At 35.4% G+C, this 24,366-nt stretch overlaps 8 protein-coding genes across 10 annotated transcripts; 4 read left to right on the plus strand and 4 right to left on the minus strand.

The window, feature by feature from the left end:
• Positions 1–313: 313 nt before the first annotated feature.
• On the minus strand, positions 314–2,838 carry LOC129569926 (diencephalon/mesencephalon homeobox protein 1). The gene is made up of 4 exons (XM_055449178.1): positions 2,162–2,838; positions 1,935–1,993; positions 1,260–1,281; positions 314–1,181 (listed from the first exon to the last, which is right to left on the minus strand). Exons 1-4 carry the CDS (start codon positions 2,307–2,309, stop codon positions 568–570), a joined length of 843 nt encoding a protein of 280 aa, XP_055305153.1. The 5' UTR covers positions 2,310–2,838; the 3' UTR covers positions 314–567.
• A 6,630-nt stretch (positions 2,839–9,468) lies between these two features.
• LOC129569924 (palmitoyl-protein thioesterase 1) lies at positions 9,469–11,736 on the plus strand. Of its 2 annotated transcripts, none has more exons than XM_055449174.1 (8): positions 9,469–9,711; positions 9,775–10,015; positions 10,090–10,160; positions 10,227–10,271; positions 10,374–10,416; positions 10,898–11,047; positions 11,109–11,229; positions 11,293–11,736. In XM_055449174.1, exons 1-8 carry the CDS (start codon positions 9,600–9,602, stop codon positions 11,422–11,424), a joined length of 915 nt encoding a protein of 304 aa, XP_055305149.1. In that variant the 5' UTR covers positions 9,469–9,599; the 3' UTR covers positions 11,425–11,736. The 2 variants fall into 2 exon arrangements, with proteins under 2 accessions (XP_055305149.1, XP_055305150.1); XM_055449175.1 differs by having other exon boundaries at positions 9,497–9,711; positions 11,109–11,233.
• On the minus strand, positions 11,729–13,670 carry LOC129569925 (translocon-associated protein subunit alpha). The gene is made up of 3 exons (XM_055449176.1): positions 13,417–13,670; positions 12,379–13,092; positions 11,729–12,298 (listed from the first exon to the last, which is right to left on the minus strand). The coding sequence occupies exons 1-3, from the start codon at positions 13,478–13,480 to the stop codon at positions 12,195–12,197; spliced, it is 882 nt and encodes a 293-aa protein (XP_055305151.1). The 5' UTR covers positions 13,481–13,670; the 3' UTR covers positions 11,729–12,194.
• A 104-nt stretch (positions 13,671–13,774) lies between these two features.
• Positions 13,775–15,660, plus strand: LOC129569888 (alanyl-tRNA editing protein Aarsd1). The gene is made up of 5 exons (XM_055449107.1): positions 13,775–14,038; positions 14,106–14,412; positions 14,484–14,707; positions 14,778–15,028; positions 15,119–15,660. Exons 1-5 carry the CDS (start codon positions 14,000–14,002, stop codon positions 15,573–15,575), a joined length of 1,278 nt encoding a protein of 425 aa, XP_055305082.1. The 5' UTR covers positions 13,775–13,999; the 3' UTR covers positions 15,576–15,660.
• Positions 15,661–16,495: 835 nt separating this feature from the next.
• On the plus strand, positions 16,496–18,837 carry LOC129569936 (uncharacterized). Its single transcript, XM_055449198.1, has 2 exons — positions 16,496–18,546; positions 18,666–18,837. Exons 1-2 carry the CDS (start codon positions 16,520–16,522, stop codon positions 18,703–18,705), a joined length of 2,067 nt encoding a protein of 688 aa, XP_055305173.1. The 5' UTR covers positions 16,496–16,519; the 3' UTR covers positions 18,706–18,837.
• A 226-nt stretch (positions 18,838–19,063) lies between these two features.
• LOC129569937 (short-chain specific acyl-CoA dehydrogenase, mitochondrial-like) lies at positions 19,064–20,961 on the minus strand. Its single transcript, XM_055449199.1, has 7 exons — positions 20,714–20,961; positions 20,373–20,647; positions 20,211–20,292; positions 19,770–20,148; positions 19,639–19,687; positions 19,478–19,528; positions 19,064–19,409 (listed from the first exon to the last, which is right to left on the minus strand). The coding sequence occupies exons 1-7, from the start codon at positions 20,845–20,847 to the stop codon at positions 19,204–19,206; spliced, it is 1,176 nt and encodes a 391-aa protein (XP_055305174.1). The 5' UTR covers positions 20,848–20,961; the 3' UTR covers positions 19,064–19,203.
• Positions 20,962–21,092: 131 nt separating this feature from the next.
• On the plus strand, positions 21,093–22,440 carry LOC129569898 (uncharacterized). Its single transcript, XM_055449126.1, has 2 exons — positions 21,093–21,734; positions 21,815–22,440. Exons 1-2 carry the CDS (start codon positions 21,213–21,215, stop codon positions 22,418–22,420), a joined length of 1,128 nt encoding a protein of 375 aa, XP_055305101.1. The 5' UTR covers positions 21,093–21,212; the 3' UTR covers positions 22,421–22,440.
• Positions 22,435–24,366, minus strand: LOC129569897 (nuclear hormone receptor HR78; the record flags this gene model as incomplete). Of its 2 annotated transcripts, XM_055449125.1 has the most annotated exon segments (5): positions 22,435–22,854; positions 22,934–23,238; positions 23,319–23,596; positions 23,680–24,163; positions 24,225–24,366. In XM_055449125.1, coding segments are annotated over 4 exon segments (1,167 nt in total), but the record flags the coding sequence as incomplete, so codon positions are not given.

Consider the following 24,366-nt stretch of genomic DNA (forward strand, 5'->3'; position numbering starts at 1 on the left):
TGTAAAGTAACTGATAAAAAAAGCACATACGATTCCGGCGTATGTCAACATTTGAGTCAGTGACATAGCCCGCAGCAATCAGTGGCGACCAATTCAATTACTGACCAATTTTGGCTCCATGAAAAGATAACATATCCTTCTCGCTTAAGCTGAATTGATATTTATTGATGCGGTTATTATTTGTTTTGAGACAAATGAAAGAAAAATGCAAAAGTTTCATTCAAAGCTCTTTATTTAAATGTTGTAATTGATTAATCGAAATTTTGGAGATAGTCTACAATAAATAATTAGAGATTAAAACAAGATTTTCACGATACAATCTTCTTATTTTCTTTTTCAATATTAAAAGGAGATTCAATTGATTGGATTATATGTATTATGTTCATGATTTACTTGGTTAAGTTTTGTGTTCATATATGAGAATATGTATCAATGAATGTTGTCAAATAAAAATCCTGATAAATGCGTGTTTCATTAGGTTTTAAGTGTACTGGTTTTCGATATTGATTAAAAATTGCAAGCAAATGACTGAAACTGACTTCAAGATAACTTAAGAAAACCACATTTCTAAAAGTTGATGGAACATTTTTCACTTTTTCTATTCTGACTACTGTTTATGTCGTTGTTGTTATTGGAGAAGTCGATGCAGCCGTTGGTAGTTAAATCAATCTCTTCCGATGAACCAGATGAGTCGTCACCATTGTTGCAATCGTTTTTGGCATTTTTTAAATGGTCGCCTCTTTTCGTGTTTGAATGAGTGTCGGTGACCATTTTCCTACCGACATCTGTCAATGTATTGCAATTTCGTTCATCACGATCAGAATAATTTTTATTGAACATCGACGTAGTGTCAATGACTTGTGCGCCATAATATTTTCGCTTGTGTAAGACATTTTGGAAGGCTGGATGCATCAAAGTAAAACCTTCGTTTTTATTTTGACCTTGGGCGTAATCTTCAGATGCATCTTTTAACATTTTCATGTCATCCATTTTCGATTTTGATGAGTTCGATAAACTTTGTGCTGTTAACAGAGGGATCGGAGATGATGGCGATGCGTCAGTTTTGGGAGATTGTCGTTGATGTTCACTCGGCATCATTGAAGATGAATTTGTCAAGCCAAGGCAACGTAGCCGCCAGGCATCTTGTAGCAGACTTAATCTTGCTTGCTTACGCCACTTGGCTAAACGATATTTAGAAAGCAAAAATGGTTTATTTTCTTACTATTAGTTAATATAAAATCCATCAATATAACACATACCACGACGGTTCTGGAACCACACCTGTGAATGAAACAAGAAAATTAATCCGATCAGAATCACTTGCACATGAAAAGAAAAAATAGCCTAAATCCACGACGATTTTGTAACCATACCTAAACAATCGGCCGGTATGGTATGTTAGCAGAAATAAAAACAGTAAAATATAGTATGTATGAGAACAATTTCATATTTATTTATTACTTCATTTTTTAATTAATGCAAAAAGTGTGAAAAACATGATTGCCACTACTCTAAACTCTGTTACTTCACGCCTATGTGGTTGAACGATTAGTGATTAACATTTTATACACAACTTTTTATCGCAATTTATTTATGGGTATTTTCACTTTCGAACGAGTTCAATTTCATTTGGACTTTCTGCATTATCTGATCGCGTTAATTATACGGTACTAATCCGAAACGATTTGTAGTAATGGAATAATTGGCGCTTGTTCAATATTTAATTTTATTCCCCCCAAACGCATTTGAAAATCAACTATGCACTTTTCGTTTACGGATTGGTGTTTAACTAAATCACAATAATCGCACTAAATAAAACAGTTTGATATCGTTTTGACTTGAATCAAGAGTCACATAAATTTTGCAAATTTTTTCGATACTTTTCGAATGAAATACAACAAATTTAATCATCTAAACATTCACATCAAACTCACCTGTACTCTAGCTTCACTCAGTGAAATTCGAAGCGCAACTTCCTCCCTCAAGAACACGTCTGAATGAAAAACAAAATTTGGAATAGAAAAATTATTTTCTTCGAAATCTTATTCTTCTCGATATAAAAAAATTAAAACTGACACAACATCGATAAAAATTGTAATGAAATTGAGAATAAAAAATAGAAAATTAATTTTGTACTAATTTCATACACAACTCGTCTCACCTGGATAGTGAGTCTTCTGGAATAAAGTTTCTAGTTCTTGTAGCTGCGTTGGGGTAAAGGTGGTTCGATTGCGGCGTTGACGTCTCCTACCAAACATGTATTCAGTCAATAAATCACCCGGCAACGGTGACAAAAACGGTCCTGACATATCTCAAATTTTCGGAATTATTGCAAAGCCAATTCGATCAATCGGTCTCGAGAAAACACTTGTGTTTATGTAGAACTCTTGCAGTGTACTGACACCACAAATAATTGTGGTGTCCACAATCAACAGATTTTGCTTTGTGGCCTTGAACAGCAGGAAAACGGATCTACTATCCTTTTGTATTTTTTCCTCTCTCTTCACCGATTAAGAACGTCCCAGAATCACACCGATATCACAACTAACTTCAATTCAGTTTTATTTCAACATCAACGTAGTATATATTTTGTTGTTTCAAAATGTAAATGTGAATTATGAATGTATGTCCTTTTCATTCTACCGACGAACAGTTTGTGCGAATCCAAGGGAGAAATGCACTGAGTGCGGTGTGTTTGCCTCTTCTTTATTTTCAATTTTCCATTTGGATAAAATGAAAAATCGGTGAATGAATGAAAAGAGAAAGAAGAACAAACAATGAACGCAGCACAACACAGATATCATTAACATTAAATACCAATACGAGCACAGTATTTGAAAAAAACGAATTCAGAGTCTCTCTCGCGCATTCACAAAAAAGTTTTGTTGTTGAATCAGAGAATCCCCACTCAAAAACTGAACTCCTTGTTGTATTTATGTTATTTGTATATTAACACAAATTATAACTCCATTCTTACAGCGAAAACATGAGCAAGATACAAGCAGGCAGGCAGGCAGGCAAGTGAAATAGGGATGATAAGTGTGAAAATTCCGTGCATGCACAGCACGTGAAAATGGGAGGAAAATATTTACCATTTTATGAATAAACTGGATTCATTTTTATGTTTCGCTGTGTGCACGAATGGAGAAGATGTACATTATTATGATGTGCCAGAGAGTAATGACGTTAATTGGCGAAAATCTATTGTTGTACAATGTACGGCCTATTTGAGTGGAATCTGATCCCTTCGTCGATCCATGCAGAGAGTTTGCATTGCAGACGGTATGCATTTATACCTGTAGGTGCGGGGCATGCGAACGCCAATCGTATTAAATTTATGCATAGAAATTAATAAATGTGTGCGTTTGTTTTTTCCATATTCCGATTATGAATTACGTTTTTTTACGAGACTGCGCACTAATTGAAAGGGCGGTACGTTTATCTCAGTAGAGAGTGTCATTGCCATCACATTATTGATGTATATCGGATTATTTTGTTTGTTCATTATTTTGCTTTGTCTGTGCATTATTAAACTATTAGCATAGCATAGCATAGCCATAGTATAACCATAGATAGAATGATCTTCACACCTGATTGGATGCCTCGCACACTGAATCAACAAAAAAAACTCGGAACACATATGGAAAATTCAATCTGGGCGAGTAAAATGGGTATTAAATAGTATTTTATCTGATTTGTGGTAGAATATAAAGTGACGAATGTGCATTTTATGTAGAATCCATGTAGATGTACTATTTTCTTCATTTTATCCATTTTGAATCATTATATACAATTATTTGGTTACGGTATCAAATTCGACACATCGAATGCCTCCATTCTGTCTGTATGCTTAAATCAACTGTCACTTTATACCTCTCGAGTCGTATTAAATTGAGTCATATCGCTCTTTCTGTATTGATTATTATTATGATTTACAAAGTCCAAAAAGTTCCGATATTTTCATATTCGTGGCACATCTGCAGACAGTGCTGCGTCTAATGAATTGTTGTCATACGTTGTATGTTTTTTTTTCAAATTTGAACGTACTGTGCCGTATCGTACCTTTCCGATCCCAATGATTGTATTCCAAATGGAGTAAACAATATAAGTCGTGGATGTCAGTTGTTTATATAATCAAAAAATCATAATAATATGGATGCTGCCTAGGGGCTAACCACGGATTTTTTATTGACAAAATCTGTTTTTATCGCCCAATTTTAATATAGAGTACAAACGTTTAATGTGCTGACGTCATTACCGATTCAAAAATGCTGGAAATGGGTTTTGGTGGATCCTCAGGATCGTTTAGTACTGCTCCCGGTTCTGGAAGTGGATCCTCAGGATGGGCCAGGGCATTGTCTGACCCAGTCTGGTCCATCCTGAAGATCCACCAAAACCCACTTCCAGAATCGAGAGCAGTTCTGAACGATCCTGAGGATGCACCAAAACCCGCTTCTAGAACAGTATGCATTCGTTAAAGCGAAAAAATTACTGCAAAAATCGTTCAAAATCGACCAAAATGTGATCATATCGGAATTTATTTGTTTAAATGATAAAAAATGTTAAAGTCGGTCATTATTGGTTATTTTTAAAACCGTGGTTAGCCCCTAGGATGCTGTTATGTACAACTGTACAATGTACATTCTAATGGAGTATAAGTATTCAGTTGTGTTGTCGCGTTGTATCATTGTTCTCGGCGTCGTTGGTTGAATCCATTGTTGTAAAGTAAAATTAATCAAAAAATGGAATGGAATGGAGGTGGAGCTTGGTTGTACCACAGCAACAGCAGCAGCAGGAAAAATTAATTTCATCCTTTTGTTTAGGTTATATTTCCCTCTTTTTCTTCCATCACCACTATGGCCTTTTTCCACTGTACAGCCCATAAATAGATTTCAGTAAATTCATCAAAATAAACACAAATATACCGAATAAATGCACACAAAACAATGCACAAATAACAATAGCGAACCAAAGAAGAAAAAGAAGACGAGGAAAATATGATGTTGTTTTGCATTTTTTGCATTTCGCAAAGCTCCTGTTCATATTTTTTTGCACTTTTTAATTTCGGAATATTATGTTTGAATTATATTCCATTTTGCTTTGTCTATTATTTTGTTTTTTTTTCCTTCTTTCTCTGTTCATACATTTCATATCATTCACATAAGCATAAATACACTAATTTGTAAAATGTTCAGACATGAATGAATGTTGGATGAAGAATTCCATAATGGAAATGTAATCTCGTTTCCTTTTATTTTCACTATGCTTCTGCTTTTCATTGTTCTAGTAGAACAGTAATTAATGAAATGGATTCAACATGTATATGTAATGCTATCTACAGGCATGCATCATCCAGTGAAATATAAGCTCGCCAAAAATTATGATAGTTCGTAGAGAAAGAAGAAAAATCCAATTAGTTGAGTAAAAATGTTTTATTTTTTTGTTTTTATTTTATTAAACACCGCCAAGCTCTGGTTGAATCTATTATTGATAAGTAGAGATTTGGTTTAGAGGTTTGGCCGGAAAATAGTACAAGAACTGTTACAATAATTTACAATAAATTTCAGTTCTCGCCACGTTAAAAACCTGGCTCTTTTCATGATTAATTTAAAGCCTAAGTAAACGATATATCAGTCTTTAGAATCATCTCATTTGTTTCAGTGATGAATCCAAAACAGAACATTTTTAAAAACCAGGACAACCGATGCAATGCCGTACACAGTACATTCACAATGTCATTTTAAACAAGACAGAGTTATGAATAGAAAATTTGATTCAATGAATAAAAACCGTACACACCAGTAAAATAATTTGATGAATTAAATTGCGGAGAGAAACGACATGCTGCCGCATTCATTGTTGCTTTTTGCACCATGTTCCATATGCACTGCATTGTGAATGGAACCGTTCCTGTATTCGGGGGTTGGAAAGTCCACCGCATGTGTTCAATCTTGATTCAAACTGTCTACAGTTGATAAAAAGCATGTGAACAATACAAATGGAATAAAAGACTGAAAACCATTTGCCATGCACATTGAGCAGTGGGCGCCCGCGTTCAATGAACAAAAGTAAAAAAATGTTTTCATCTGCACTAATATTGTTAGCATTTAACGGGATTAAATTAATTTCAATTTAAATGGTCGATACACCAATAAATGTACGAAGTTGTATTGCCATTTTTTAGCTATTGAGTCTAATGTACTATACATCACTATCATCATGTACGAACAATTGAACACGTTCAACCCAATTTTGTTTCATTGGCCGAATAAGCAATCAAACATTTTAGTTAGTGTATAATCAATACTTGATGTATGTGCACAAGTTGCATTTGCTCAAATGATAAATTCCCAAAATTAACAAATTGTAGAAAAAACTCATTATATAAACCTTATCAACCCAATTCAGCCCATTCGATTGCATGATTATACACATTTCGACACATATTTATAGGGGGAATGAGTAAATTCACATAAAATTCCATGCAAACGCTGTATTCAAACAAGATGCCATACCTACCACTGGGAGCTTGATATTCCTGCATAATGTTTTCTCTGTTCAGAAATATTTCAAAGAATCTCTAAATAAATTTACAACACATTGGTATGATAGCTGTGCCCGATGTTCATGCTGACCACATCCCATTTTGGGTACATTGAGATAGTTCAAAAGTTCATATATAACTTTATCATTGATCAAAAATTTATTAACCAAAATTAATTTGTACTTTATTGTTCCGATTTAAATCATTACTTTGTGTGTGCCATTCAAACAAAAGTGCAAAGGTTATCTACGGCAAAAATAATTAAACTCGTTAGTCATTCGTGGCTTTATTGAAAATCATTGCAAGACAAGTCCACAAGTAATCATTACGAGCAGACACGCGCGAGGGGGGGGGTTTCGTTTTTTAGCCTCGTACGCGAAATTTTTTTCACGGCGGTGAAAAAATAAGAAAGATCAAAATACATTAAGAAATGAATTCAAAATTCAAATTTGTTCATGTATTGTGTTGATATTGGAGGGAGTTAACTGTTTCATACATCAAAAATCATTATGCTTGCAACTCGAAAATAAAAAAACACCAAACAAATATCACCTGTAAAAATTTCACCGGAGAAATTTTTTCATTACACGAGGAACTGTGTACTTAGCTTAAGAGGTTATTGCTAACAGTATTATCTATTCCAATTAGCAATGCGGAGGCAGAAAGGGGGTTTTCTGTCCTCAAATATATGCACGACACACACAGAAAAAGATTAACACTTAGCAATCTAGACGCAATGATGCGAATGAAATTGAATGGCCCTGATGAATTGAATCATTTTCCTGCGGTCGATGGTGGGCATCTCGGCACCGATAATCAAATGGGAGCGAAAGATTTCATTTTTCACAATGTCGCCGAAGACGACGACATTCGAATGAAAAAAATGTCTTATGAAAAGTTCCCTTTTTTAAATAGTTTTCGAATTATTTTTTATCGTTCAACAACACATAATACGTATATCAATGCAATATCGAAACGATTTTATTACTTAAAAATAAAATTCTTTTGTATTCAAATATTAATATAACAGCTAGGTAACGCCCAGTAGGGTATATCGCGGTTCAATACTGTACGTTTAACATGATTTCGTACAGTAAATCCATCGCCCAGAGTCGACCACAGCCATACAAAGGGTTTGCAACATTTAGTACTTTTTAGTACATTTTTAAAACTCTTTTAGTACTTTTAGAACATGGTATGTAAAGGTCTTGGGGAGTACTAAAAAGTTGCTTCAGACACTATTGCTCTATTTTGAGTAGTTGAGAAATTATAGGAGTTCAAAATTTTCGCAAAAAAATTACAAAAAATCGAAAAAATTGAAAAATTTTGATGTAAAACCTCTTTTTATGCCCTAATATATTCCATTCGAATGAAATTTTCCAAATTTTTTTTAAAAAAATCCAAAAAAAAACAATTTCAAAAAACTCAATTTTTTCCAAAAAAACTCAAAAAAATCAAAAATATCGATGAAATTATTGCGGTTTTTGATGCAAATCGTCATTATTTGTCCTAATTCATTTCATCCGACTAAAATTTCCCCAAAAAATGCGAAAAAAAACGAAAAAAAAAATTTCTAGCCGGCTATAAATTTTATAGCCGGCTAGAAAATGAAAATTGTCATTACAGCGACAAATGCCTCAAACTATGTGTGGATTTGGGTCCAGTGGCTTGCAATAGCCGAGAATTAAATAACCTGATATAACAAACCCACTACATACGGCGAAAGACGGATTTGAATTTTTCTAGCAGGCTATAAATTTTATAGCCGAGCATTTGGACTCAGCCTTATCAAAATATATTCAATCAATACAAAACCAAACAAACCAAAAACACATTTGATGCATTGAATAAATTAGCTGCACATATAATATATACTGTGCACTCCACCACCACAAGCACTAGCCGTGAACGCTTCTCTACAAAAATGTGCACAATATATACCAGATTTGCTGAGGCTGATCCGTGCGGAATTCGACAGAATTAATGCGATTTAGCATTTCCGAATAGAATGAGTACTAGAGGACTTTAATTCTAACTCGAACAATATTTCAAAGTACTACATGTTGTTATGTGCATTTAAATATTAGCCTATTAAAAACGATCCGACCTGGCCCAATGTGTTCTGGAAGTAAAGTCCTCCCTATGGGAATGCTAAATCGCATTATTTTTGCCGAATTTGCCGAATTTGCCAAATTTGATACCTTTACGCACATTTGCACATAGTTATGAGTGAGTTTGAGTGGAGAACATATTGAGCTGACTTTGTTTTCGAAAAGAGATAATATGAAATTGAAAGGCCAACGAATTCAAAGAAAAAAATGTTCATGTAAATGGAGTTCAAAGTTGTAAAGCTTGATAAGACCATCAACTTTTGTTAACACACTGATTTTGTTGTCTCTTTCCTTAAAATGTCTCTACAAACTACAAATGAAACCAACTCTCTTTTTTACTGAATATTCATAAAGGTATACTTTACTATCCACTCTCAATCGTACCTATAGATATTTGCACATAGAGTGTTATTGCATTCACTGTTGGAGTATATTAGATAAATCTGACTTATTCAATCATCATCGATTGATTACATAAATGGTTTTCAAACATGACTTCAATTCAACCAACATTAATTAGGCTAATTATGCATATTGATTTGGCAAATGGAATTGGCTATAATCCTATTGGCTATAGGAATTGATATTGATCACCATGAGTTTTATTTCGTTTTTTTCCTCCATTTTTTTTTATTTAACACGTAATTAAATCAGAAATTTTAAATCAAAAAATATGTTGCACTTATCTTTTCCAAATACCATGAAAATACAGTTCATCTGTCCGTTTTAATCATTTCAAATTTCCCACTCTTTTTGTGACTTTTCTAGCAGTTGCTAACATGACATGAGTACATAATTTACTGAGAATGTATTTGTATTGTATGCGGGTAATTGAATCAGTTGACATAAGCGTTAAATCATTTGTTTGGTGGACACTCAATTGAATAACACTTGTTTGTGTCACTGCGTTTTGAAGTATAGTGATAAAAAATTGAAGCAATAAAATGTTCAAAGTTCTTCTTTGTTTCCTCGCACTTTCGAGTATTGATTACGGTTACGGTTTAGCTGAGTTTGGAGCAAATGAATCACTTCCAGTTGTAATGTGGCACGGAATGGGTAAAGAAAAAGGCCGTTAAATAATCATATTTTCGTGTTTTTAAAAATGAATTGCAATTGCAGGAGATACATGTTGTTTTTCGTTCAGCTTGGGGTCATTTCGTACATTCTTAATTGATATTCTCGGATCGAATACGTATGTCAAGTCTATTAGAATCGGTAACAATGTTGTTGAAGACTACGAAAGCGGATACTTTGTGCATCCAAACAAACAGATTGACGACGCTTGCCATCAAATTGCATCAGATCCAAAGCTAAAAAACGGTTACAACGCAATCGGATTCTCCCAAGGATCGCAATTCCTGTACTAAATTTTTTGTTGTTTAATCATTACGTTTCCAAATCAATTGATAAAATATAATCTTCTTTTTTCTTTAGGCGAGCTGTTGCACAAAGATGCCCCGAGCCCCGTATCAATAACCTAATATCGCTAGGTGGACAACATCAAGGCAAGACAATATATTTTTGATATATTTTCCACTGAAAATTGAACTGTTTTCTTTTGTGTACGTCAGGTGTTTTTGGTCTTCCGAACTGCCCTTCCTTGAGTTCGAAAACATGTATGTATTAAGAAGTATTCTTAATGTGTGTATCTATAAGTGTAGTTTAATGTACACATTCTGAGCATAGACAAAAATACTTTACATTTTTCATTTACATAGGTGACAAATTCCGAAAGATGTTAAACTATGCGGCATATACAAGGTGAGGAGAGAAAAAGCACCAGCTCAGAGAAGCTTTAAGGTGTCAAACGGACGGACAATGGACGGACATTTGGTGTCTGCCCGTCCTTTTGAAAATATAGGACGGACCAAAATATTCGTTCGTCTGTTTGAAAATTTAGAACGGACAAAGAAATTTTGTTCGTCCAAAAAAGCCCGCAAATCTAACTTTTGGAACATCCAATAAGCTATAGACGAGGAATTCATTTCTGTTATTGTTTTATTCAAAATATTATAAAGGAGTCAAACGAACATATACTTTTGTCCGTCCTTCCGTAAGAAATGTCCGTCCGTCCGTCCGTCCTAAATTTTCAAAAGGACGGACGGACGGACGGACAAACGTGTGTTCGTTTGACACCCTTAGAGAAGCTCAAATTGAAAATGTGTTTTACTTTTGCATTCACATTAAATGTGTTTTAATTTTACATTCATAAAAAATGAAAATGTATTTGATTATTTTTCAGCTGGTTGCAGAGCTATCTAGTGCAAGCGACTTATTGGCATAATCCATTGAAAGAGGAAATCTATCGGAAGTCTAGCACGTTTTTAGCCGATATTAATAATGAGCTCACAATCAATCAGACTTATGTTGAAAATTTGAAGAAGCTAAACAAGTAAGTAAACCCAACTGTAATAAGACCTACCGCTAAACATTGCGTCGCATTGGTTCTATAGGTTTGTTCTGGTGAAATTTTCGAATGATACAATTGTTCAACCAATTGACACAGAATGGTTCCAGTTTTATACACCCAATCAGGATAAAGTAATTCAACCGTTTGCCGAAAGTAATGCTGTTGTGAGTATGTGCAATAGGTATACTTTAACTTAGCCTGAGAATCTTTATTGAAATTATTTCTAGAAAAATTTGGGACTTAACGACTTAGTTGCATCGAACAAAATTGTATTTTTGGAAACGGTCGGAAATCACTTGAAGTTCACCACCAAATGGTTCAAAGCAAATATACTACCATATCTCAACGGTGATATTTAAGACATCGTCGAGGCGAAACAAATGAAGCCAAATATGTTGTAAATTCTCTTATATATCGATATTGAACTGTGCCATTTGAAGCTTCACTAAACTGTTCACAACATTGCATTTTAAAAAGAAGATTTTTTTACCTAAAAAAGGCAATCAAGTAAGAATGCTGTCAATTATATTGGAGTTCCATTTTGTGCATTTATTTTCTGTAGAAAAATTATAATAAATAAAACTGCACTCGATAATTCATTTTTCTCGGTTTAAACTCATAAAATATTGACACAATCAATTTTTTCGGACAATAAATGAGTCATTTTTTTTTAGTAAAAAGATTTTATTGGTTGTTTTTATTTAATTTCCAAAACGAAACGAATCTCTTTTAAGTTAATTAAGTGAGAGTGTTTGTGTTCTCTTTATTCGATATTTTTGTGATTTGAATTTACAAGATTTTCATGAGGATTTCCAAACATACAACATTCACACGAATACATTCATACAAATCATTACAATTTTGTCAAACAGATGTATGATGGTGTGACCACAAAGTGTAGTTATGTAAAAAAAAAAGCGGTTTTTCTTCCAATGTTCTATGGCAGGTAATGAAATAAGAGTAAGTTATCGAGTTTATGTGTGAATATACATATATAGCAATTTGTGTATCGAAAAAAGAAACATAATGCACTCATTCAAACTCTCAGTCTCTTTCTTGTAAACACACGCCACAACAATTGAATTGGCTAAATTCTAGATGAGGTAAATCAAACTGGTGATTTGATGAATTATTTGCGCTGTCTTGGACTTGATGGGTTTGACTTTGGGCTTTGTTTAGCTGAAACCTTGCCGTTTGGTGAGTTTGGCGATTTCTTTGATTTCGGTGATTGTTCTGTGTGAAAAAGAAAAGAGATTAGCACACATTTTGATATATATTTTCTATCGAAAGGACAAAAAATATGAAGTACTTACGAATGATTTTCAATGTTTCTTGTGGCAACCATTCATAGTCGACATCGCTTGAGTTTGATGTACCAGTTTCGATGGCTTTACGGGCAACATGGGCACGCTTACGTCTACCGACTGAACCAGCAAGGAATTGTTGTCCCAACACAAGGAGTAAGACAACGATGGCGGCCAAGAACACGTACAAGAAGAAAGTTTCGCCATCAAGACCTTCATCGACTTCGGTGATTTGAACGGTTTCATTGAATACGGATTCGGAGAAACGAGCACCGTTTGAATCGCGATAGTTGAGGGCAATGTTCAATCCGAATGGACGTCCGGCAAACGATTCAGATGGCAAAAATGAGTAAGATACGGTAGCTTCGTGGTTTGATTTCACTTCACGATTGTATGAAATGGCCGAAAAGTTTTGAATAAAGTAGTTGAAGTCCATTGGATAGCGGAACGATGCTTCAACACTTTCTACGACGAATTCATCGAGACCCTTGTTCAAGAATCCGACGAGGAATTCAACAGGTTGTCCGCCTGGCAAATCGAATTGATTGCCTGGAACATGCAATGGCTTCGTGAACAGTAGATAAGTATCAGCATCCGGCGATGTTGTTGATCCAGAGTTATCTTCTTCATATTCGGTTGTTGTTGCACCTTCATCGGATTCAACATCAATTATATCATCTTCGGCTTCAGCTGCTTCCGTTGCATACGCAAACAATTTGTTGTCTGAAAGATTAAAACACAGGATTGTAATAAACTGATGAATCCAAATGATAGTACGAGTTTACACAACACCACGAAGATTTCACTGATTTCATCAGGTGAGATAGACAAATTGTATCGGGAAATATAAAAATCGCTTTTCCGAATGATATATAATCATTTTTTAAATGTTTTTCCAATTGACGGATCAAAAATTAACTAATGGCTATAGTCCAAATATTGCACTAATTGCAATACGCAAATTCACTTCTGCCACGTCGAATAGGAAAGTTAAAAGTCTGAAACACTAATGGACCAGTGCTTGCTCTTAATCTATTTTATACTTACCATTATCAAATAAAGAAATCAACGATGGAAGCACTAGCAGGGAAATTATCCAAAAGTATTTCATTTTTGTGGAAATTATTTGTTTAAATAGAAAATATTTCAATTTATTTTCTTTGGGAGGAGAATACGCTCTCTTCAAGTTGTTTGAATGGAATCTTAATGTTCACTACCGGGCTCGACTTACACACGGCGACTTTACAGTACAAAGTGAATGGTAATGAAAACGTCGTGGAATATAGCATAGAAAGTCAGCGCCAACATCGTTTACGTGGAGTTTGTCATCATGATGACTTGTAGAGAATTTCATGTCATTATCTGTCATGTGTCAAAATTTCTCCAAAAACCTTTCAACGTCACCGGTGCACCAAGTTTCGATATACTAAACCATTCTTTACCATGAGCATGATGGATTTGTGTCAATAAAGAAGAAAAATCTCAGACCTGAAATTTAAGTTTCATAATTTTTCGTTTTTCTACTCTTTTACTGCAAGATTCATTAGAAAAACTTACTTGAGTCGTGAATAGTAAACTACTGTTTGCCTACGCATATAAACATTTCAATCTCAACAAAATAAGACTCAAAATGGTATTCAAATGTCAAGAGGATAGCTTTCTGAGAGAGGTAAACATTCCATTCGATGTGAAATATTTGAAAAATTGAAACCCAATTAAAGCAATTTGGTTTTCAGTTTGAATCAAAAGTTCTCATCTGCGAGTCAACTACGTTGAATCAAAAGAATGCCGAGGGAAAAAACACAGTAATCAATGGCTACAATGTTGTTTTGGAGGATACTATATTGTTTCCAGAAGGTGGCGGACAGCCATGTGATTTCGGAAAAATGAATGATTTGCCCGTGTTGGATGTTCAACGGAAAGGTGCAGAAGCACATCATTTCGTACTTGAGTCCACTTCATCTCCACCATTCAAAGTGGGTGCTAGAGTTAAGTGTACTGTTGATTGGGAAAGAAGACAAGACCATATGCAACAGCATTCAGGTTTAAATTCATTTCTTATCAATTTCGACATGAGCCTCAATACGATATTATTTATTTCATTGTGTTTCTAGGTCAACATTTGATTTCTGCTATTTTCGAACGTGAATATAATGTCGACACGAAGTCCTGGTGGCTAGGAACCGAAGTATCTTACATAGAAGTGGATGCAAAGGTTGATCTCAAAGCCGATCAAATTGAGAGAGTGGAGAATATATGCAATGAGCTGATTGCCGCAGCTACACCAGTTTCTGTGCACATTTTGAATGATAAAAATGAAACCAATGTTCCACCCGAGGTACATTTCCATTTGGCAAACAGATGTTTCAAATTGTGAATTTTGAATTATTTGTTCGCCTACCTCTTAGATCACTCGTGCAACAAAAGGTCTGCCAAAGGATCACGTAGGAGATATTCGCGTAATTAACATCGCGGGTATCGACAGTAATATGTGCTGCGGAACACATGTTCGAAACTTGGCCCAATTGCAATGCATCAAATTGCTTAATGTCGAGAAGAATAAGAATCGACAATTTCTAAATTTTTTGGTTGGCAGTCGAGTATTGAAACGACTGCAAGAGTGTTTCGAGCGGGAATGTGAATTTACTACCATCCTCAAGTATGTTATAATCTACTCATATCTTCAATTCACAATTCCAAATTGAATTATATTAACTGTTGGTATGTTTGAATATTTCCTAAATTTCAGGGGCGGTGCTCAATGGCATATCGAACTATTGAAGAAGATTCAAACGAGTCAAAAGTTGAACCAAAAAACACTCGCCTCGTGTTTGAAAGAGCTCGCTATTCATGAGGCAGCAAAATTGAAATCAATCAACCCACAACCCAAATTTTATTCGTTGCATCGCAAAGACGGTGTCGACACAGATTTCAACAGTACGTTTTTGAAGCATGCACCGGAGATAAAGAACGACTCTGATGGTTTGTCACTACTGTTCCTGACATCGGCCGATGAAAGTGGTGAAAAGGGCAATATGATTTTGCTTGGCGACGAAAATGTTGTTGCCGATTTGGGTGGTAAAATCTGTGATTTGCTGGAAGGCAAAGGCAGAGGAAAAGGTCAACGGTTCCAAGCAAAAGTGAACAACCTTAAAAAAATTTCGGCGTGTGAGAAATTAATCAGTGAATATTTTAATAGCGAATAGTTATGTAATTTTTACTTACAATATCTGCATCATGAAGATAGATACTCACAACCAAAGTTTTCAATAAAATCTAAAGTAAATGAAATGCCACTATTTGTTTTGATTTACGGCTCGCCATTGTTCTTGCAGCGTCAGAGTAAAAACTGAAACAGGGCCCGATACATAATTTTGTAATCTGCAATTATACATTATGCAGCGATAGTAACATTCAATGGAATAATAGAGAATAACACGCATGGCTCAACGAGAATGACAAATTGCTCAATGAAGCATTCATATTGTATTTGCTATCTGATTCATAATATGGACAAAAGAGACACATATTATGCTTATGTAAATCATGGAACGTGAATTTCATCAAGAGAAAAAAAAATACTTCCGGAAAAAATTCTTAATAGAAGCATGAAAAACCAATCGATTTCATCATAATTTTTAATACACGAGATCAAATAATCAATTTAAAGAACAAGCGCAACACACGCATGGTTCAATGCGTTTGAGTGATCTTATAATGTATGTAACACAACGCAACACAACACACAAAGTGTGACAAAATGAAATGGAGAAAGAAAAAAACAGCAGAGAATAACTGTAAATGTGTTTCTATTCAAGTATATCGTTTTCAGCCTCAGTGATGCTATGTGTTGTGGACGCAAACACGTTTTCGTAAAATAAACAAAAGAAAAGTGAAAAGATTTATCATATATTCCTCTTTATTGACATTTCGTTTCACGCAGAAAGATATGCTAGTGTACAAAAGTGTCGACGCGTTTAATTGGCAGTGGTGAATATAGCGGAGCTCAAAAACATTTGATCGTTATTCACGCTTACTATTCTACATAAGACATGTTTCCCTTTCCACATGATTGCCGAAGAAAGTGATATAAATAAAGTATTAAGTCGAGCCCGCGACACAGTTATTTGTCTCGAATCAGTCGAACAACATGGAAGCGTTGGCGCGTTTTCTCATCGTTGCAACGGTAATCGTTCAATTGACATCGATTTCTGCTGCCTCAGCTAAGCAACAGGATGAGGATGAGGATAAACCAAGAGCCGATAAGTTGACCATTAATATTGATTCAGTGTCGCAAAGGATACCGCCGCAAATAGCCTATTTCATTCCAAACGGAGTGTTCAATCGTACATTTAATTTCAATCAAAATCAACCCATGCCACAACCGCCGATCATCAATATGTGGCCACCGAATGATCCGCGAATGAATCAAACTTTCAACAATTTCAACCTAACAGACCTAATGATGTCTCAGCAACGCCCATACCGTTTCATAGCGGTGCCAAAAAACCAGATACGTAGCATTGTTCAAGATGATCCAGACATGGCTTTCCAGAATTTCAATTATCAAATTGATTTCGCCAAAATACCGGACAAACAACCGGATTTTACGCGCTTCGAAAGTCTCAACAGAGAACGTGAAAAACCAACGGTGAAAAGAGTAAAGCCGAAGAAATATATCAAACGACCGGTTTCTACTAATTACGCAAATACATCACCAAACATTCGAAGTAGAATAAAATACATTAAAATCGATCATGAAAATAAATTCGAAGTTAGTTCAAAAGATAAACATCATTCAGGTGACAGTGGTAGTGGTATTGGTAGTGGTAGTGGGACTTATAGTGATGAACTAGAAAATATCGATACATCGGATCAATCAAAAGTTTATAACAATAATGCCAAATTAAAGAAATCTCGTCGTAAAAAGCCAAAGCCAAAGCATTATTCGATGTTCAAACTTTCACATCCTACAACATCGAGTGTTGAAAATGAAAGCAGCAGCTACGACTTTGATAACGTTAATACTGATGATATTGACACATTTCATTCGGATCATTCAAACCATAAGAATTGTGATCACCAAAATTCAGATTTAACAGAACAGCAGCCTGAGAATGAAAGCGATGGAAATGAAAATGTGAATGGTAATTTCGGTGATTCAGAGAATAAAGTGATTATTAAGCATCCAAAAGGTTTTGCGATTTATCTTACAAAAGTAATCAAACATCCAAAACCATACCGAGCTCTTCGAATGGACAATAGTAGAGTTCTTAGCAATGGTTTTGTACCCACGCGCATCATGTCTTCTGTTAGAGGTGTGAAAAAAATCGTACATAAACCGCGAAAAATCCATAAACCAACAATGCGAGAGCGTTTGAGCGAATCGGGTGGTCATGTAGTCTATACGGAGGATGGATATGAGGATAAGGAATATGATCATGGTGCAGAAGATAAATCTCTTGAATATCTATCCCGATCACGTAGATCCACGAACTTTAAGAAACTCAAAGGGCAAGAATTAATTGATCATCTGGACAGTTTGATAAGAAATGTTTCAGATTACTTGAACAGCAGCGAAATCATACCTGAGACACACAAAAAATATCCACTGTACCATACCACAGACGACAATATCGATGATTCGGCAATAAAATATTCGGAATACGCTAAGCCAGTTGTCGATGAAGATTATTCTAGTGAACTGTACGAATCTAAAGCGGAAAATTGTGACGATATTGACGATCAAATCGATTTATCAAATGCCCATAATGATACGAGTGGCCCGAAGAAACGCCTCGGAAATTTAGGAAATAAGATCGATTGTTTGAAACGAAAGTTGTTTGGCAAACAACCTCTAGACAATCCCTTGTTCAAAGAAGAAAAAATATCGCAACCAAAACCGGACAATGTCTTCGCCAATATTATGCAGGAGGCCGATAGTATTCAAACAATTTCGGAAATTGTTCATAGCGATGTAATGGATAATATAAAGTTTAATGAAAATCAAAGAATATTTGCCGATTTTGGTGTTAGTGATAATTTTGCTCTCCCTTCTTATAACTCGAAACCAGTTACAGCCAAACCAGTGAACCAACTCAATACAAACGAAAAGTATTCCAATGACTACAAGCAGACGAACAATGTAAATGAAAAGCCATCGGTCACCCAGAGTCCGTATGTATTTTTCAATCCATTTAAAGACCCGGCACAGCTACCAATTTTAGATATTTCGAAATTCATACCGACGCCAAAATATTTGCCAACTGAAAGCGATGACATTCCATTACAAACAGACTTCGTACCAATCGTGTCACCGTACGGCCCCAACTATGATCAGCAGCGAACAGTTACATTGACAACGACAACCATGTCGGCAATATCAACGACAACTTTTGCGCCACCCACACAACCTCAGCAAAAATATGGTCCACCGATTCGTGGCGGCCAAAATCCACCATTGAGAAGAGTACCATATTATAATAACCAAAATACAAACACTCTTCGAACTCCAACGCAAAATATATTGCTATTTAAGCATCGACGACCGGTGGCTGTGGTGCGAATTGTTCCCAAAGGTTCCGTTGGACCAAGACCTTAATCGCTTTTGTCAATCTATTCGTAATATTTATTTGCAAAATTTGTATGTTTATTGTTTAGGCTAAGTTTCAGTTCAAATATACTAAGTATAATGTTGTTGTATACTCTTCTTCTTTTTATTAAATAAGATTTGGAATAAAAAATATGGAATCTTCGTTTCGTTCGAAAACACCAAAAAATTATAATTCAATACCAACACCATGTAAAGAAAAATATATGAAAATCTTCATGACTTTAGTCGAATTCAGCTTCCTTGAGAATCAAATCTGCTATGACTAACTTTTGGATATCGGTTGCACCGCCATAAATTTGAGTAATTCTCGAGTCACGGTAATATCGCTCGGCCTCGCCACTCACAAATCCTTTTGCACCTAAGATTTGAACACAATGGTGTGCATTGCTTGTCGCGCAAGTGCTAGCCGCCAATTTTGCCATCGAACCTTCCAAAATCAAAATTACATTCATTGTGAACAACTGTTAGTATACAAATTTTAAGGCGGTTGCATACTTATTTTTCTAAAATCTTGTTTGGCGTCTCGCATAGCTGCAGCTTTCCACACTGTAAAAATGTTGAAAAAAAAACGATTTCGATTCAAATGCAAAATTATAATACAGGAATAATAATAGATATTATTTATAATGATAATAAAAATACAGGTTTGTACTCACACAAAAGACGGGCCGATTCCAGCTCAGTTGCCATTTTTGCCAGTTTGCTCTACAAAACACACAATACGGATAAATTAAAGCCATTGCTAAAAATGTCTGGTTTGTGATTTGGTTTTCTGCAGATATCGTACTTTCACTAACTGTTTATCACAGAGTCTTTCACCGAAGACAGTTCGTTGACATGAATATTTCACAGCTAATTCAAATGCGGCTTGACCAATACCCAATGCTTGTGCGGCTACCCCAATTCGTCCCAATTGTAACTGACGCATCGCAATCTCAAATCCACTTCCGACCTCTCCAATGACACTTGTATGAGGTAGTTGTACATTGTTTAAAATGATGTCACATGTTGACGATGCACGAATGCCCAGTTTTTCTTCACGCCGTCCTAATTCAACGCCAGGTATATCCAGCGGCACTATGAAAGCTGTAATACCTTTGTGACCTTTGTCTTTATTTGTATGCGCAAAAAATACTCCGGCTTTGGCCTCAACTCCTGAAGTCACCCTGAAAGGCACAGGATTTATTGAAAAATTAAAATATCATAGGAGTGAATTTCATTAATCTACCATGCTTTACGTCCATTCAGAATGTAGTGACTTTCAGTTTTAGTTGCAGTCGTTGATAGGTTTGCTGCATCTGACCCAGCATCTATGAGATCCAATCAATTTGGGGGAAAACGATTACAAAAATTCAACGCTCAATCATTAATCAGATCTTTTGATTTCTACCGTGTTCGCTGAGAGCAAAGACTCCGATTTGTCCACTTGTAAACGGGACTAAAAACTCATTTAGTTGATCTGGCGTTCCGTATGTTTGTACTAAATCCGCATAAAGGCAATTGTGGATAGATACAATAATTCCCGTGCTTGCACAAACACGTGACAATTCCTCTATTGCTAGTGTGAATGTCAATAGATTATATCCTCTACCACCGTATTTTCCATCGATACAAGCGCCCATCAAACCCTCACGTCCGAGATGTTCAATTTGCTTCTGTGGAAATCTGCGGAGAACGCGGTAATAATTTCAACACTTTCATTTAGCTCGTGATTCTATTTACAATATTTACTTGGATAATTTATCATGTAGATCGGCAACCGGTCTCAATTCCTTTTCTGCAAATACTCTGCACGCATTCTGAACGGCTTTGCTTCTTTCACTCAGCTGCAGAAACGTAGAAAATCTTCGTTTGAAAATAAACATTGGCACAAATAAAAATCTGAATTTCTAAAACGATCACGAAAACATTTATTTCTTTTTCCATCAAGTTGCCGCTGTGGCTCGTAAATGTAGATTGTCATTGAATCAGCTGTTTGATAGAGTGTATTCAAATATGTTTATCAGTTATTATGTATTTCCATATATTGTCCTCTCTGTCAGTCAGTAAATTGTTTTGATATAATAAGCGCGGCCAACTTCACTACGTACTCCACTGAAATATGTCAAATGTGTTGTTGAAGTAAACAAAAGATGTACGGAAAGCTTGGGATATAACCTAAATTGTTTACAATTCTTGGTAAACAGTAGAATAACTTCGCAATTAGAACGTTTCTTAAACCATAGCAATAATGGATTTAAGCAATTTAACAAGTGTTCTATTCAATGATGAAGTTAATGATACACAGGTGCGCTATCACTTGGTCTATCCCAAACATTTTAATCTCATCAAAAAATCGAAAATTGCTTCACGATCAGGTAGTGGACAGAGTGTATCCAACAAGCGTAGACGACGCGGAAGACCGCGCAAAGAAGATGTGAAAAAATCTGAAGAAGACCGACGTGCTGCCGAAGAAAATGCCAATGATGAAAAACCGGACGAGAATGTTGTGGTTCAGTTCAAAAGCACCAGATATGGTCGAGTTTCAAGACCACCGAAACACATGAGTAATTCAACATTCGTTGACATCAAAGATACGAGAATAGCGTCCACAACAACAGATACTACTATTCCAATGGACACAATGGAAATACAAAACAGCGTCAACGTGGAACAGCAACCAGATGCTGGGGGAAAGACGACAAAAATCGTAGTCGAAGCGAAAAAAGTACGAAAAAATGTTGACCGTTTCACTTGCGCAGTTTGTAAAAAGGTAATGTGGAAAATAAAAAGGCGTTGAAAATTAGTACGAAAGGTGATTGATTCTAAATGCAATTAAATCTCTCTTGTCAGGTATACTTGGGGCGGAAGAAAATGCTAAAACACTACTTGGCATTCCCTGAACATAAAATCCCACCAATTCAGAACAACAAAACGCATACGAACGGCCACATAGTCAATAGCTTTTTATTCGATGAACTGATGAAGGCGGTGGGAAGTGCTTCACAAACCGAGCGAATTTCAATGTTTCTAGCGGAAATTTCGAATTTCGTCAGTAGAGTTCGTCTGTTCAAACCAAAAATCTTACATCCGGAACAAGCATCGACCGAGTATTATGTAGACAAAAATGTATCAAAAATTTTGGATTTGCCTGAAGGCCTCTTGCAGCTCAATGATAGGGCATTTGACGATAATCTTCAGCAAAATAACAACACATTTAGCACGTATATTGAGGAAACTAATGGGCCATCAGATCAAATTTCATCGCTCAGTAATTTGCAGCAACAGCTTGGATACAATTTAAATCTCTTTCCTCAAGTCAACTACGATCAAATCAGTGATAATGCTGTCGAGGCAGAAGTACTAGGAAAGTCAAACGAAGCCATCACTGATTTATCACACGAGACGCCTATTTTAGATATACCATTGGATCTCTTTTCGTTCAATAATCTTAAATAAAAATACCGACAACAATTAAATAGATGTGTTTATTTTTCGATACAAGAAAATATTTCAATTTCAATGTGCAATTTTTTCGTCTTCATCATCAATTTATTATTGGACCAAAGATGACTCTTAATTCTTAGTTTAACTTGATTAATTGTAACTGTTTCATCAATATAAAGCATGTCGGTGACATGAAGCATAATATTAAACTAAATCAAAAACGTTATTCAAATACTGTAAACTCCTGAATAATCGAGCCTAAAAGTGACATTTTCTTAATAAAAAAAACTTTCAATCGAATATGAAAAACGGAAAAAATAAATATTTGATCGGACTTTGCTTCAAGCTAAATTGAATTTGCACATACAATTTTCTCTTTCATTTCGTTCATTTTTGTTGCTTTATATATTTAATCAATTGAAATAGGTGGAAGCTCATGATAATATCTGTCGAATTGAATATATATTTATTCAAATCTTAATAATAATAAATTAATTAAAAGTTAGTGTCAAGAGCGAATTTTACCTTAAAACGGAGCTAGTGTGGGAATATCTACTCGATATTGAATTAAATTTCGGTTGCGAAGTCAGACCCTAAGCTCAAAATATGCGATACGACATTGTTGATCTGAAGCATTCCAATCAGTTTGGAGAAGAATAATTCTTCGATTAGATCTGCATCAAGAGAACGCAAAGAGTGAACTTTGAGAAGAAGCTTCAACAAACGGTTGAAGTCAAACTCCATCTGTTTATGGTGTAAATAGCCTTTGATAAACATGTCCTGTATGCGTTCAATTTTTGCGCGTTGGTTAGCGTCCATTTTTACGTTATCTAAGTGGGGATTAAATGCGATTTTCAACATCTTTTATTAAGAAATTTTATTCATAAAATATTCGAATCAATAAAAATACCTGTATTGAAAAGGATGATGAATCGAAGAAAAGCGAATTCAAAATCGTCAAGATTCATCTTGTTTAGCTCTTGAAAGAAATCGTTAATCTTCCAAATGTGTTCGGAGAGTCTTTTTAGTTTGTTCGGCTGCATTTTTTCTTGTGTTATTGCACTTTCAACTGTGTTCGACAACGAACTGATTACCGTGGGAAGTGATACTGAATGTGAAGACTGTGCGTAACCGATGAAAAATAGTTCGGTCCAGCAGTTTTGTAGAAGAAGTGCCTGCGTCTTTACACTTTAAGATTAGAAGAAATTTTGAACATTTTTTAAAAAACTGTATGTATTAAATCAAACGAACGAATGGACAAATGAACTTACCTCAGTAAATTGAATGCATGGAATTTCTTGAACCAGCATATGGAGAGTAGAAGAATTCGGCTTCCGGTTTCACAAACATAGTGCATATTCAAGTAGTTTGGCACAAATGCTGGTGCTTGCAAATTGAAAATTATGTCCCTTTCAGGAAGCATCGGACCATCGGAGAACGAGCTCATCTCATCTTCGAACTCGTCAATATCATCAGTTGATGAGATACACGAGTCTGGATCGTTTTTTATTGAATCATTGAATTCGTTATTGTTGTGCCCTTCGACTTGCAAGCTTGAGATAATTTCTTGGGCTTCTGCGATAATGTTTTTGTCAATGACATTTTGCAGCAAGACATTTTCATTTGGCAAATTGGGTTGAGCATTTGTGTTCATGTTGTCGAGAGAATTGTCATCCACTTCACTTGTACTGCCACCAGCATTCTCGGTCAATCCGGCCAATGCACCCAGACGTTCATGATATGAATTTGTGAAGACTGAAAATTTACAATCGCGATTAAGAACAGATGTCATTCTGAATTTGATTCCATCACCTACCTTGCTGTGCAACATTTGATGTGAAATTTGCAAATATGTGCGCGGGCAAAATACTGCTTAAGCTGTTGATGTTGTTTGCACCAAACGACTGTTTTCCAACGTTGGCACTGTTATTGTTAGTGTTTGTTGCGAACGTGTCGTT

Source organism: Sitodiplosis mosellana, unplaced genomic scaffold (genome assembly GCF_009176505.1).
Source record: "Sitodiplosis mosellana isolate CC-2019 unplaced genomic scaffold, AAFC_SMos_1.0 Smas_scaffold_47, whole genome shotgun sequence".
Taxonomy (NCBI): Eukaryota; Metazoa; Arthropoda; class Insecta; order Diptera; family Cecidomyiidae; genus Sitodiplosis; species Sitodiplosis mosellana.